Source organism: Eupeodes corollae, chromosome 1, assembly GCF_945859685.1.
Source record: "Eupeodes corollae chromosome 1, idEupCoro1.1, whole genome shotgun sequence".
NCBI lineage: Eukaryota > Metazoa > Arthropoda > Insecta > Diptera > Syrphidae > Eupeodes > Eupeodes corollae.
The window spans coordinates 190,450,627-190,467,544 of record NC_079147.1 but is presented as its reverse complement, the minus strand read 5'-3'; the positions used below and the strand labels follow the sequence as shown (position 1 = coordinate 190,467,544).

At 38.2% G+C, this 16,918-nt stretch overlaps 1 protein-coding gene across 1 annotated transcript; it reads left to right on the top strand.

The window, feature by feature from the left end:
- The first annotated feature begins 438 nt into the window (after nt 1-438).
- Nucleotides 439-4,096, top strand: LOC129941275 (DNA mismatch repair protein spellchecker 1). Its single transcript, XM_056049866.1, has 8 exons — nt 439-616; nt 838-887; nt 956-1,489; nt 1,543-2,896; nt 2,958-3,190; nt 3,245-3,336; nt 3,399-3,621; nt 3,684-4,096. The coding sequence occupies exons 1-8, from the start codon at nt 580-582 to the stop codon at nt 3,912-3,914; spliced, it is 2,754 nt and encodes a 917-aa protein (XP_055905841.1). The 5' UTR covers nt 439-579; the 3' UTR covers nt 3,915-4,096.
- Nucleotides 4,097-16,918: the final 12,822 nt, after the last annotated feature.

Below are 16,918 nucleotides of genomic sequence, written 5' to 3'. Positions count from 1 at the left end.
TACTTTCAATCAACATAATTTTATCAGAAGCATTTTCCAATAAATATACAATTATATTTTCTTTTACACTTTTTTTTGGCATCTTTTATGAACAGAACAAATTTATTGAACACAAATGTTTCAATTTTTTTTGTGTCATGAGAAACGTCATAATTTGACGTTTTTACTATGGTATTGCTATGTTTAGAAAAGGTGTGTTCACAATGTAAAAAAAAAAACACAAATTTCGCAATTTAACATTTTTTGTTTCATCGGATCGTGAATACCCCTAATATTTCTCATAAAAATATTTTAATTTGGTTGTCAGAAATCTCAAAAAAGATTTGTATGTAAACGGCATAGATGTAAATTTACCCAAATTCTGTGCATCCACCTTAATGAGGCCTATTTACAATGGAAACTATAATAAAATTAGCAACAACTGTCAACAAAATTTGTTTTGAATTTTGTGAATTCGAGTTAAGCAAATTTTCTGGCGCCAGTTAATTGTTTATTTTCCTGTTCTTCTTTCTATGCCAAAAATTTGCCTAATTTATTTATTTAAAATAATCCTTAAAGTGTCACAAAATTAATTTAATTATGGAAGGTTTAAAACCTAATCATTCCTTAAACTTGGGTAAGTTTTTCAACTTCAATTGGAATGTGTTTCTAAAAAAAAGTTGAGTTTCTTCGCCCACCATGATGATAGCAACACAAAAAGACTTTATCTCAATAATTCTATTGTTTCCCAAATCAATTCCTTGACTACTCATGGTTGTGCTGTATCCAATCGTAGGATCTACTCATCCTCGTCAATGTTCATTAAAGCATTTCTTGTATTTTGCATTCTCATTCCAGATATTAATGCCCAAAGAAACTTCATGAAATTCTATGCAAAACTTGGAGAAGTAAGGAAGGCTCTGCATCCTCCTATAATTTGATTGATTTTTAAGTTTTTCTTTAATCCTTCTTCCAGAAACCAGCCACAACAGTTCGCTTTTTCGACCGAACAGAGTTCTATTCCATCCACGGACACGATGACACCGATGTGGTGTCTCGAATCGTCTACAAAAGCACTGTTCACATCCAGGACATGTCACCCGATGGCACTGATGACTCCGACAAGCTTCCCTATGTCACTGTCTCGAAAAACCACTTCGAAAATGTCATCAGAGAATTGCTGCTGGTTAAAAATTACCGAGTCGAGGTCTACACAAAGAAACCGAACTCGTCCGATTGGAAAATCGAGTTCAGTGGTTCGCCTGGGAACCTTCTACAATTTGAAGACTTGCTCTTTTCGAATAAGGAAGTTCTGGTGGGAAATACTTTGATCGCACTGCAAATCCGTATGGAAGGTGCTCAGAAGAAGATCGGTTTGGTGTCGGTGGAGCAGAACGATTGTCTCTTCTTGGCGACCGAATTCGTCGATGATGATTTCTTTACTGAGTTGGAAGCAACAGTTGTTTTGTTAGGCCCCAAGGAGTGTCTACTTCCGAATAGTGATGGAGAGGTAAGTATTTTCTTCAAAATAAAGTTGAATTTGCACAAATTGCTCTCTTCCAGTACGCAGCCATTAAAACCCTCATGGAACGCAACGGAGTTATGGTGTCTCCGGTGAAGAAAAACACCGGAGATAAATCCGATCTCGTTCAGGATCTAAATAAGCTCCTGCGCTTTGCCAAAGGACAACAAAAGGATGCATCAACATTTCCCGAAATTCACATGGAACTGGCCATGGAGTGTCTTCGAGCAGCTATCAATTATCTAAGTCTGGTCTCCGATGCAGGCAATCTTGGACACTACGCTCTAAAGACACTTAATCTCAACCGCTATGTCCATCTGGATGCTGCTGCAGTGTCAGCTCTCAACATCCTTCCCAAGCCAGGAACTCAAAACACCTCACCATCCTTCCGCTGGCAGAGTATTCTGGGAGTTCTTGATCTCTGTCGTACGGCACAGGGTCATCGCCTAATGGCTCAGTGGGTGAAGCAACCTCTCCGCAGCAAAGAAGTCCTCAACGACCGGCATGATGTCGTCCAGTGTTTGACAGAGAGTCCAACTGCTATGTCCTCAATCCATGATGATTACTTCAAGCGCATTCCAGACATATTAATGCTCACTAAGAAGCTAATGAGGAAGAAAGCCTCACTGCAGGATCTCTTTAGGATCTATCAGGTTATTTTGAGAGCTCCTCGTCTCATTACGTCGCTCTCGGAATTGGAGAACAACACAGTGACGGGCGTCATCTGCGAGCCAATGAAAAGCACCCTCGCTGACTTGGTGGGCTTGAAACAAATGGTAGAGCAGGTGATTGATTTGGAAATTGTCGAAAATGGAGAGTACATGGTGAAGGCTTCATTCGACGACGATCTGGCTGAGATGAAGAGCAAAATGGATAGCCTCCATGAAAAAATGAATAACTTACTAACGAAGGCCAGTCAGGATCTGGAACTCGATAAGGGACAATTTGTTAAATTGGAAACTGTCTCCCATCTTGGTTATCACTTTAGAATTGCTCTCAAAGATGACACTGTCTTGAGAAAATCCAAAACTTATAAGATTCTCGATGTTATTCGAGGTGGAGTTCGTTTTACTTCGGACAAACTTTCAGGCTACAGTCAGGATTTTGCTGAAATTCGAGAGCAATACGAGGAGCAGCAAAAGACCATCGTCGAACAAGTTATTGATGTTGCCAAAGGCTATTCGGGTCCTCTAACGTCGTTGAACAATCAAATTGCTCAATTGGATTGTTTGGTTAGTTTTGCTGTGGCTGCTTTCAACGCACCCACTCCGTATGTTCGTCCAAAGATGCTTGATGAGGGATCTGGAGTGCTAAAACTGAAAGAAGTGAGACATCCATGTCTGGAATTGCAAGAGAATGTCACCTTTATCTCAAATGATGTGGAATTCAAGAAGGGTAAGTGGTGTTGTGGCTCATACGTACGGGAATTTCATAGAACTTTTCTTCTCTTGGCCAGATGATTGCAATATGTTCATCATAACTGGGCCCAATATGGGCGGTAAGAGTACTTATATCAGGTCTGTGGGAACAGCTGTACTTATGGCACATGTTGGGTCATTTGTGCCCTGTTCTCAGGCAACTATTTCTATGGTGGACTCGATTCTGGGACGAGTAGGAGCGAGTGATAACATCATAAAAGGTCTGAGTACATTTATGGTGGAGATGATTGAAACCTCCGGAATCATAAGAGTGAGTTCTGAAGAAATTTAAAGGAAAAACCCAACTGATAACATTTGTTTCCAGACTGCCACTGACAAATCTCTTGTGATCATTGACGAACTGGGACGAGGAACGTCGACATACGAAGGTTGCGGAATTGCTTGGTCAATTGCTGAGTAAGTCGACAAATTTTTAGGATTCTCGTTTGTATGTTTGTGTTGTCTTTTTCTCACTGCAGACACCTCGCCAAGGAAACCAAGTGTTTCACATTGTTCGCAACCCATTTCCATGAAATCACCAACCTTGCCGAGACCTGTTCTACAGTAAGAAACTGTCATATGGCAGCCTTGGCTGATGACGAGAACTTCACTCTACTCTTCCAAGTTCGTCCGGGAGTTATGCAGAAGAGTTTTGGTATTCAAGTTGCTAAATTGGCAAATTTTCCAGACTCCGTTGTGAAGGTACAATTCACAAATTAACTTTAAAAAATGTGCAGATTTAAAATAACCATTCCCTATTTAAGATGGCTCAGAATGTCTATCACGAATTTGAGGATGAAAATGTCCAAAAACGTACTCAAAAAGATGAGGAGTTAATCAATAAAATCGAAACAGCCATTGACAATTTATCATCGGGCAATAATGTTGACATCAATGAAGGTGATCTAACTAAGTTGGTGGAACAATTTAAGAAAGACATTCAAGAACTGGATAGTGAGTACTTTAAAGCAGTTCTGTCGACTGCAAGTGATTAAAATTAATAAATACCTAAGTACAAAAGAAATAATAAACTTGAAGATCTGCGATCACAAAAAACTAACATAATACACATCACTTTGAAAGTGGTCTTCCTTCGGCATAACGAATAAATTTTAACAGTATTTTCCTATAAATTACCTTTTTTTATATACATTATTAAAAATAGTTTATAAACGTGTTCTTTTTTTTGTTTTTTTTTTTCCAACTTGGCGGAAACTCTCAAGTTGGCCAACTTGGAAGACTCACCTCTCCAAATTTGAGTGTTGAGACACAAGTTGGCCAACTTCAAAGAGATGCCACAAGTTTGAGAGTTGAGAGACAAGTTGAAATTTGTTTTTCTTGAATCTCAACTTTGAGGTTTTAAAAATTTCAATGCGATATTTTTGACAAATGCGAAAAACAACTCCTTTAAAATGGTAACCAGACTTCAAATATAAAAGGACAACGATTTACAAGTATGCAGCTAGAAACGTAAGAACACTCTATACACCAGGTGGTAGTTAAACAATGGAACCCGTCTTCTCTCGATACAAGGAGATGTGATGGATAGGATCAGGAATGATGAAAAGAAAAGATTGTGACATTTATGACAGCTGTCATCGAAAGATGTGCATGTTAGGATTCGGATTCGTCGTGGGAAATTGTCTCAGATCGAAAGTCATCGATTTCAAGCCGATTAAGGAACGCTTGGCTGTGATCCGCATCAGAGCTACCTTTCAAAACATCATTCAAATATGTGCACATTCTTCTACGGATGAAACTAAGGGTACATCAAGGAGGATTTTTACGACCTCCTGCACGGTGTTTGTCTTGAGTACGATGTCAAAGTCGTGATCGGTGAATTCAATTATAAAGTCAGGAAGGAAAATGTTTCTGGCGGATAAGTGTGGAAAGCACAGCCTCCACGATATAACGACATTAGACAACCAGCTTTCGACTAATCAACTTTGCTGCAGCGTGTAATACGGTCATAAGTAGCATATGGTTTTCCAGACGAAGGATACACACAGCAACCTGGCGATCGCCAAATGGATGGACTGAAAATCAAATTGATCACGAGCTAATTGGCGCAAGGCACAAGTCTAACATCTTGGGTTTACGAACCTTCCTTAGAGCAAACGTGGACTCTGACCACTTTCATTTCATGATAAAGTTCAGAGCACGGTTTTGTAATGAAATGAATGTAAAGGCAGCCCAAAAGAAATTTAACACTTCATGTATAAGCAAACAAGAGACTACAGGGAGCAATTGACCGGGAAACTGTTGGCCGTATTCCCATCCACAAACGTAAACAATCAGTGGAAAGAGTACAGCAATATCGCCACCGAAGATAAAGAAGCCTTGGTATGATGATGTATGCGTGCTACTGAAGCAGGGGACGGAAAAAAAAACAAGTGTAGCTAGAGAAGAGTAATGTTAAAAGAAAAGGAATGACAAAAAACACTACGTAGAGCGCATGCACAGAAATTTAGTATCTCGAGGAATTCAGCACCGCCACCAACATACGGTTCTACAAGACTGACAAGTAAATAACATCTGAGAACAGAACCGGCACGCAGGATCTTCGAAACGGCAAAGCAAACTTAGTCACCGAAGCATAGAAATTGAATAGACATCATGAAGACAAAAAGAATCGAGCAAATAATCATGAGACAAATCAATGAAGAACCAGTCGTAGCGCCCAGTATTGAAGAGGTAAAGAAAGCTATCCACAACTTTAAAAACAACAAATCCGCAAGCCGCCTGGATGGCCTACCTGAGCAACTTTTCAAATATGGAGATGAAGTCTCACTAGAATGAATGCACCAGTTTAATAATCAAGTTTGGAAAGAGGAAAGTATGCAGAGAAAGGCCAAACCTCCGTTACAAAGACAAGGCGGTTACTGACGCAAGAGCGCTTGTTCTCGCCGACTGGAAGGAGCTTCCAAGGGACCCCAAACGGTGGAAAAACGGAATATATCAGGCTGAAATCCTCAATGGATCGGGAGCCGGATTTTTAAGTAAGTACGTCTGTTACAACTTTAGATTTTAATTTATTCCGTGTGATTCTTTTGAAATACAATTTCCGGTTGTTTTGAGTGGGAAAAGTTTTAAAATAAATAAATTATGGTCGGAAATAAAAACAAGAAATTGCCAAAAGTAAGATTTTTATTTGCAAAGTCCGCCAAAGCAAGCGGTGGAGTCTCATCAAAGAAAAAATTGGCTTCCTTTGAGTGAGGTACTTTTTACAAAGTTGATTCCTTAGACGTACACACCCACAGAAAATCATGCCAACCCTTTGCTGACCAACACTTGACGCTTTCGAAAAACGGAAAAGTTCGTAAATTTGAAGACGAGCGACGAACGAAAAATTCAAAAAAAGTGTACTAATGCACTCCTGCCCCGTCAAGAGTCCTTGGGACATCGTTTCAGTAGATTTCTTTGGGCCACTTCCACGATCGTCAAAGCAACTTAATAATGATCGTGTTCGGAGACAAGTTTATGAATTGGGTTGAAGCTGGACCTTTACGAACTTCAACCGTCATAAATGCCGAGAAAAAAAAACAGAGTCCAAATGTTGGTATCCCACCGTCTACCAACTTTCTACCTAATAATGGTAGATAATTCACGAACCAGCAATTTAAAACTTATATGGAAGAGATAGGAGTTGACCGCTAAATAAACAACAAGATTCCTACCGAAAGGGTAAATTGCGTTCTAAAGATGTCGAGCAATATCTGCAAACGAACCATAAGATATGGCGATTAACACAAACAATCCTCTACATGGTTTTTACTGAATTTATTAAAGTTTTGGGAGCGAACTCAACATGTGTTGCAGGGAGAAAGTGAAAGGCTTAAAACTACAACCGCCTCCGAAACCGTGGCCGCGAATTTATCACTACTAGCTGCCGAGACTTAAATCAAGTATAACTTGAGGAGAAAAATCTGCTATCCAAGATCGGGGGAAATGGTACACGCTTTCTCCTAACTTGAAAGGGTAAGGGTGCTCTCTTTTGCAGCTGACTATTTTACTAAAAAGTTAGCTAAGAACTTAGTCCACTACCTCGTAGAAGCTAAAGTACTCCTACGGGATTCCAGACTTCCAGGAAAAAAAGTAGATGCTGGGAAAAAATACAATTTAGAAGAAATCACAAAATACTTCTCCGACCAAGTCCCAACTAATCTCTTTCAGAGTTCTCTGCCACCAACGCTTTGTATCAATAACAATGTCAAGATGCAATCAGAAAAGCCACCACTGGCGTGCTGATTTTCAAACAACTGCCAATAAGAAACCCCTAGTTTTATGAGGAATATTGGAAGGCAAATATAGCCAAACAATTGGCACGCAAAGTGGTGCTGCAAAGAAGAGAGCTGCTCATGAAAGTTCATGAGCATAAAAGATCTATTAGCAAAAGAAGAGATAGGTACATCGACTTCTCAGAAGAAAAAAGAGAAGCGTGCAGTCGAAGACGTTGAGAGGTTCAAAAGCAGAATTAAAGTTTGAAAGTTTTAAATACGGTGAAACAAATTTCACATGTACACAAACCTCGAACGGAAGACTGCAAAGACAAAAGTGAAAACGTCATAGTAAATATAATCGCAGTCAATGCTGAGGATATAGAAGGACCACTTCTGTAGACTGTCTAACGACGATGAGGTTCCGAATTTGTCAGGGAGGATGATTAATATAGACGACATAGCCATATCTAAGCAGAAGTCTTAAAAAGCCGCTGGAGAAGATGGCTTGAATGCAGAGCTTTTCAAAGAAGCTGGAGTTAATTTGGTTTGAAGCATGCACCGACTTATCTTAATAATATGGTTGATGATTGTTTGCCTGATCCTGAAAAGAGGTATCGGTCTCCTCAACATCGCAAACAAAATCTTCTCTGGCAAAACTTTTTTCCTGGTTTTAGACCAGGCAAAATAAACAGTCGATCAAAAATTCACATCACGGCATATCCTGGAAATTAACCACGAACATTAAATCAACACCCATCATCTTATCATCGCTTTCAAGGCCGCATATGGCAGCATCTACAGGGACGAGCTGTATAGATCCACGTCTAGTTTTGAGAATTCGAGCTGCTCCATAAAGTTTGGAAACAACTTAACAGAACCTTTCGAAGTCAAAAAAGGACTTTAGACAAGGAAATTGAAAAAGTATGAGAAGCGTGTGCTTGAAGATTATGAGGTGTTCAGAAACAGAAATGAAATTCGAAAGTTTTATGACGAAGTTGCATAAGTTAACTCCCAACACTAATCCGAAAGAGAACCCCAGTCAATGGTCAGGATATGGAAGGACCGCTACGAATGCAGAAAATGAAAACACCGCTGGGAACAAACGAATAACTACTCTTACTAGCATCTGTTTCTTTGGGCTAAGAAAATAATTGAGTTGTAAAGCCTTCTCTAGAACAACCAAAGTGTCGTATATAATCATTCCCGTCCTGCTAAAAACCTATGAAAGCACTTTTAGCGAAAACAAGAAGATCTTTATTTATGTGGACACATTCTTGCCCAGTGATGGAGCGCAAACTTTTAGAATGTCGTGTACACAAATATATGGAAAGTGAACGGGAACTCTGATGGATAGAAGAGGAATTACTGAAGCTGAACTTATCTAAAGTGGTAATCAGCCAGCAACAAAATACTATTGTATCTTTTTTTGAAGACATCGATTTTTTGAAGACATTAAATATCAAGAACGAAACTAAAACAATAAATGTAAAAAAACTTTGATGTCAACGTTAAATGGATTAGAGTGGACAATTAGGTTTCCTTTACTTATAAAGAATACTTCAATGAAGACTATCTATTCCAGAAGTATGTATTAATATCAGAGTCAACAATCTTTCTTCGTGCAGAGACTAAATACAATTACAAAATTTTAGGAGAAAATGCATTTCCCTAAGAGAATATATATTTACTTTGTAAAAAATTCATTTTAGATTCTCTCGAGGAATATATTACCTAAAAAACAATTTTCTTACCATAGCTAAGATTGTAATAAAGTCTTCACGTTTTAGGTTATTCCAGGAACTTAAATAAGCGCCTCAAAAGAGTATTTAAGAATTGTTCACCTGCCATTTTTGAAAACAGAAATAGATCACGAGTCTAAAGTAGTCGCGTAATTTCAGAACTATACGTGGAAATATATTTTAAGTCGGCCAAACACGAAATTTGGCTTCTAGCCTATTCAGCTTGGTGGATTCCATATTTTGTTTGATGCTTTGGTCGTCCAAAATCAGATTTTCAGGAATTTAAAAATCTAAATACCACCAAAGTTAAGTTCGAATCAATGAGACAATTTAGCTCATTTGTGTATAGCCAGCTTTAAGCTTACAGCAGACGGTCTATAAGATTTCCCAAAAAGTATTTGTGACGCGGGCGTAAAAAAAAAACGATCAGCAAATGTGCTGCAAGCTCTATTTTCTGCATCACTGCTGGCAAACTTTCATAAGGCGTGAAAATGCATACAAATGCCGAATGTTGTGGTCCATTTCCGGGAGATTATTTTTCTGCCGAACATTTTTGTACTCTTTTGCAAATCAATTGGAAACTCAAAAAGAAAATGATCAGGTTCAGGCAACATAAATGACTTCATTCGCAATCAACTTCATTATTTGAACGTACATTTTGACCAAGGCAAGTGTCATGAATTTCACATTCAGAACCTTACTTCGCTTACCTCTACTTTAAGTTCATAGTACAAAAAGTACCAACAAAATATTGTCTACAAAACACTCCTAGACTGAACCTGCCCAATATGAGCACTTGTGAGTTTTGCAAACGTTCGTGATTTTTATATGCCAGATTCCTCTAGTTTTATATGTTTAACATTAGTAAATAGAAATATTGTAGGCAAAATATGTCAGAGAACTATATGTCACTCTTTTTATTTCACAGGAGTGATGTTGGTTATACATATGCAAACATTATTGTGCTAAAAGCTAAACGAACAAGATCTCAAAACCCCAAGTGCTCAAGAAATAAGTGAAATTTAAATGTTAAAGGCTAGTTAAAGTAAGCAAGAACTCGTTACTACAAAATGAATAAGAAATCAAGACTCAAGACCTTAAAAATTAGAAAATTTCAAGAAATGGTGTTATAATTTTATGCAGCAATATATAATGGTAAGTTTTTTTTAAATTTAATTTTTATATTTCTGATTGGGTAATTATGTTTTAAGAAATGATTTTAAATTAGGAATTTGAAAAATTCTTAAAAATTAGTATTTGAAGAAAAAAGAGCTCTGCTATGAGCTTTACAAATTTTATCGGGCCGCGAGTACAATAGTAGCCTAAATAAATAAAAACAAGTTTATCGAAATTAAGTTATATTAGAATTGGCACTGCATTCACTACCAAACATTTTATCAATATTTCTATAATGCTTAATTTTTGTAGGCATTTTATAATTGAGTGCTCTATCTATCAACTATCCATCGAATCACTTTATTCTTAAAAAATTGAGTAGGATTCTGAAAAAAGGTCCTATTGATTAAGCTATTGAAGGACGATTTTTCTTCGAAAATAGCAATCAAATAGATCTTCTCCAATGGGTTTTGATGCATTAATTCAAATCACTTCAAACTATATTAGGTTTTTAAAATCTAAATTTTTGATATTTGAAAAAATAATGAAGTAGTTTTTTTTTTTTTAAATAAGATTAGTGATGATTCCAGAAATCTAAAATCGCTTGAGTAATATTCTGTTTCAATAATATTGTTTTCGTTTATTTTTTCAAAAAATCCTCTTATCGAGATAAGTAATAAAAGATCGCTGAAACATTTATGCTAAAAGGTTATTAAAACAATCCGACTTCCAAACAATTCCATATTATAATTTTTTGAAATATATTAAAAAAAATAGAAATGATTCTGATGAATGTACCGAATTTGAGTATTTAGTTAAAATCGATGTTCGGATTGGAAATCAGAACTAAAGATTATCTCCAAAAAGTATTTTTCAAAACTATGAAAGCATTAAATGCAAGGTTACTTATGAGTTATAACTAATGAGAATGTCCAGAAATTAAGTAAGATACTAAGATTTTTTAAACTATATTTAGAAGACAAATATTTGTACTTTGCAAAATTACATCCGATTTTTTGTTAAGGAATACGTGTTTTGAATAAGCCGTTAGTTGTCTTCAGCATTTATAAAGGGGCATATTTAAACAAACTTGATGTGATGAAATTTTAAGTGCGAATTGAATTTAATAAAAAAGGGCCTCTTAGACATATAGTAAATGATTTTTCTAGGGAAGAAAATCTTTATCAACGAAAGCTATTTTAGATGTTTGGGAGTACAAAAAAAAAATCATTAGATGTAGCGCAAAGATTAACTTAGAATGATTAAGAATGATTTGTCATTTTATACTGTCTGGTTTTGTGCAAAAAAACAGGTGCACATTGATTTAGCAGTTCTTCAAATTTTGTTGGATATGGCTCACCTTGAAAAATCGGATTTCGGAAGTTTCAGATTCATTGCCATAAATTTATATTTGTTCACCCCTGCCAATATATTTAACACGGTTTTTGAGACACACACGTTTGTTTCGCACTTCCTTACACTGACCAACGCTTGTAATTTTTTGATGGAGTGTTGAAATATGCGGATTGCAAAGTAAAAATACTTTTTTCTTGTGTTTTAAGAACAAGGTTATCCATTTTGGGGTTTCAATAGCAAACGTAAATAAAACACATACGAGGTGTGTTCAAAAAGTACCCGGAATTTTCGTTTTTTTTTAATTTAAAAAAAAATATTTATTTATTCGTTTACATCAATGTGAGCCATGAATATAGCTGAAAATTGCATCATACCTTAGGGACATGTATACCAACACAATACAAAAAATGGCCTTCGGGCTCTCCAGACCCTCGAAATTTAAAAATCTCATCGTATAAAATATTTTTTTTTCATGATATTTCTTTCATATCATAAAGTTTGAACGTTGTCATTATGTGTGAAGCATTACATCACTTAAAAGACCACAACGCGAATTGTTGCAAGCATCCATTCTTTTGAGGTAATTTTCAATCGCTTTTTGACACATATTGAGCGGTATCTCAGCCATAACTTGACGAATGTTGGTTTTTATGTGCTCAAGAGTTAAAGGTTTATCTATATAAACACGATTTTTCGTATAGCCCCACCAAAAAAGTCATTTTCGAAGAAGTAAGGTCCATAATTGAGTGGCTTCTCTTCAATTAGTTGAGAATTATCAGCACTCTAGATACGATAACTTTGTTTATGTACTTTGCCGCTGAAGAAAATTTTGTTTGAAAAATCGACGTCCACTGACTGTTCTTCAAGCGCCCATTCGACGTATCTTACGACGTTGTGAATGGTCAGCTGGCTTCAGTTGCTGTGTGAACTGGATTTTATATGGATGAAATACTCCATAATGTACTAATATAATACACTATTTTCGTAGAAGGTTTTAATAATTTGTATGCGTTGTGCGATAGTCAAGCGTCCCATTTCGTAAATGTAAGACTTTCAAGTGAAAAAAAAAATTGGTTTAAGAACTTTGTTTGACAGAAGTCGAACCGCAAAATGGATAACCCGTTATTTCCTCCTCCTGGTATGTCTCATTACGATCTTGATTTACCAGGTTAATTGTTTCCAGTAGGGGATGGAAAGATATCTACAATGTAATATTTCGACTCATCGCCCCTGTTTATTTTTTAAGACATACGATAGTAAAGCCATGTTAGAATTTTTCAAAGCCCTGAGAAATTTTGGCATCCCAAATTAATTAACAAAACTATGTAGGCTGACCATGATCAATATAAAAAAAGAACAAATTAATAACTAGATTGCTATTCAGACAAATCAACATCTGCAAAGTGTCGACGGACAGGCAAGCGTCAGCCAAATTGACCACTCCGCGATTACTTGACGCTTTAGAAGCAGTCTCTTGAATGTATGAAACAGAAGAGGCGCCGATATGGGACTTGCACGTGACCACCACTTAATGATAGTGTAAACAATTTAGGGACCACCTGTCACACGAAATGAGAACAATCAGCAGCACAGTACATAACGACATAGAACACCATCGGAATGCTGTGAAAAAGTGTTCATTTCAGGTGCTGACAGAATAGTCAGTTGGAAAAAAGGAAGCAACACCACTTGGCTCTTAGAAAAATCTTGGGTAAGGATCAACGAACGGAAACAGTGAAGGGCTCGAATAACTGCTGCACAAGAGAAAGCAAGAAGCGAGCTGGAGTCCTCGAAAAAGAGAGAGGTTCACCTCAGTGTGCGCCACTACAAGCGTAACTACGTAACGCGACAGCAGGACCGTTTACAGAATAACCAAAGAGCTGACACACAGCTCAAATCAACACCTGGTGAAAGAAGTAGACGGTACTGTCATAAGTTCTGTGGATGAGCAAATCAGAAGGTGGAAAGATCACTTTTCCTCGGTTTTAAACCGAGTGTTTGCAAACAACATGTAGCCAATACCTTCTGAAGCGCCTGAAGAAACTAATCCCCGAATTCGTAACGCACCTCCCAGTAAAGATGAGATCATTGCCGCAATTAAAGCACTTAAAAACAACAAAGCGGTAGGACTTGATGGAATTCCCGCAGAGCTTTTACAACCAGCGCCAACGTCATCAAGCGAGCTGCTTCATCCGCTCATAAAAGAAGCCTGCACCACCGAAATCTTCCCCCATGAGTGAAAAAAGGGAATTATCGTCAAGCTCCCACAAAAAGGAGATATTACAAAGTGCGAAAACTGGAGAGGATTTGCGTTCTACCTGCCATTGCCAAAAAGTAGCAAAAGTTATACTGGAACGCATCAGAGAACACCTTGAGGCCACACTCGATGCCGAACAAGCAGGATTCCGCGCTGGATCCTCCTGTATTGATCATATTAACACCCTGCGGATAATTATTGACAGTGCGTTGAATATCGACCACAACTGCTGTTCATCGCCTTCGAGAAGGCCTTTGATAGCGTTAACAGGGAGTATATCTGGTTAGCTTTGCGAAGGATAGGCATCCCAGAAAAACTAATTGCTATTATTAAAGCAGCGATGGTAGGTTGTTAGAAGATTTTGAAATCCGAAGCGGAGTCAGACAGGGCTGTATTCTGTCGTCAATATTGTTTTCGTTTGTGATAAGCGATGTGCTACGCTCAGCTCTGTCAGGTAGCGGAGAGACCCAATTAACTTTGACTTCTTATTTAAAGCACTTGGATTGCGCGGACGATATTTGCTTACTCTCTCATAGGATCATGGATCTCCATTAAATGACAACAAGTTTGGGGAAAGAAGGAGAAGTTATTGGGCTGAAAATTAATTCCGGCAAAACAAAAATGATCAGATTCGGTATCCGACCATACTCTCAAATGAATATTTTCTCGCAACCGGTGGAAAAATTGGAGAGTTTTTAATACCTTGGAAGCATTGTTTCCATCGAAAGCGGAACCGAACAAGACGCTATCTGCCGCATCGGCAAAGCAAAAGCGGAGGAATAACTCTATCAGCTTAAGAACAAAGCTACGACTGTTTCGCACAAATGTCGAATCTGTGCTTCTTTATGGGTGCAGCACTTGGAAGGTTACTTCATCTATAACAAGAAAGGTGCAAACCTTCGTAAATAGATATCTTCGTACCATCCTAAGAGTTTTATGGCCATACCATATTTCAAATGAGGTCCTTCATAGAAGAACAGACCAGAAACCTATAGACTCTATAATATGAAGGCGTAAGTGGCAATGGATTGGACATACGCTTCGAAAAGGTAACGACTGCATTGCAGGCCAAGCAATGCATTGGAATCCGCTCACACAAGAAGAAAAAAACGTTGAACGACCGAGAAGAGTCACTAAGCAAAAGTTGGAGGGAGCCGAAACACTTCTCCGGAAACCGTACACGATGGCGCGTAAGTAAGTAAGAAATGTGCTCCAACAAGGGGATGGATGGTTTAGCCTGCCTCTTGTTCAAACTCGCTTTGGAAAAAGCAATCTGTGACTCTGATACGCAAACAAAAGGGACCATTTTCACTGCAGGTTCACCTCACGGGACGGACCGATGACGTCGAGAACCATTGCCTAGTGACTTACAACTCTCAACCATACTGTTGTCAGGAATGGAAGGGACCTACAGTTTCAAGCCGAATCCAAACGGCTAATTTGAGAAAGCACTTTTCATGACAAGATTTACTCTTGGACAATTGGTCAATTCCTCGGAAGAGGAAGAACCCATGAAAAAAATTTTAGATGGAACGGGCAGGGATTGAACCCAAGATCTCTGGCATGTAAGTCCCACGCAAGGTACTACCGAGAGAAAATTCTTAAGGAACATTTTTGGCCCTCTATTTAAAGAAGGCCGATTCTCGAGAAGCTACAATCATAGACTTTTTTGCAATCTACCTCAAAGCAGATATGTATCTGACAAAAGTGAAGCTCGACAGACTCTTATCATACGTACATTATATAGTAGGTCACAGCGTGGCAGAAACTGCATTAAATATGACGTAGACCAGGACACCCAAACCCTTGGGGTGGGGAAATCCTAAATAGTAGATATATTTTCTAATGGGCGATAGCATTGCAGATCATGGTTACGCTGTAGGAGGTATGACTAGGATGCCTAAAGCCTTGGGGTGTGCAACTGGAAGGAGTCAAATCGGATCCAGAACCGGATCCCCATTGTCGTGCCGATGATAAGACTGAAAAGACTTTAGATGGCATAGGCAGAGATCGAACCCAAGACCTCTGGCATGACAGTCCAACGCACTAACCATCATGACACGGGTGTGAAGGCACTCTGCTAATATGACAATAGTCATTCTCAAAAATTAATTTTCCAGTGGCAAGTTCTTATTTAATTACTTACTTACTTAAGGTGGCGCTACAGTCCTGTGTGAACTACGACCTCACGCAACAAACTTCTACATTTAGCTCGATCCCTAGCTAGACGTCTCCAGTTTCGAGCTCCAAGTTGGGTGAGGTCCCACGGTCTTACTCTATTGCAATATCCTGTGGGTGTGGATTCGAAGGCTTTCCGGGCTGGAGCATTGGTTTCCATAAGCTCTACGTGACCCAGCTATCTTAGTCGTTGGACTTGTATCCTTCTGACTAAGTCTACGTCGCTGTACACCCGTACAACTCGTCGTTACATCTTCTCCTCCACTCCCCTTCGATGCACACGGGACCGTAGATCACAGGAAGAACTTTTCTCTCGAAACGACCCAATTTGCTTTCATCCGCTTTTGTCATAATTCATAATCCATGCTTCTGCACCGTATAGCAGGACGGGAATGCTAAGGGTCTCATTTAGCGACACTTTGGTTCTTCGAGAGAGAACTTTTCCTCTCAATTGCTTTCTTATCCCAAAGAAACAGCGGTTGAAATTAGTAAATTAGGTCGCCCAACAGTCCGTAGAGAACCAGGGCCTATTGACTTACAACTCTCAACCATTTCTGTGCGCGAGTACTATTGTCAAGGATGGAGGGGACCTAAAGTTCTTATGCAACTTCAAACGGCTAGTTTGAGAAAGAATTTATTTACTCTTGGAGAATTTGTCAACTCCCCGCAAGAGGCAGTACAAGTGAAAAATAACTTAAGATGGCACAGGTAGGGATTGAAGCGAAGACCTCTGGTATGACAGTCCAACGCACTATGCCACGGGTAGGTACTACCAAGAGGAAAGTCTTAAGGAACATTTTTGGTAAGGATGATTCCCGAGACGGTACAATAATGAACTGTATGCAATCTACCTCAACAAAAGAGACAAAAAGTGAAGCTCCGAAGACTCTGGTTGCCATGAAACCTAAAACGCATGAGCAAAGGGGAACCAGCCCGGAAAATTCTAAATAGTAGACACATTTTAAGAAATTCAAAATTCCAAAGAGGAAAAAATAAAATACCATAATTTTGTTTAACAATTTTTATTTTTAAATATAACTCATTGTACTAAAAAAAAAAAACAAATTTATAAAACACTCAAAAAATAATTTTCAAACATTATTAACTTAGACCACGGCATGTCAATTTCTTCA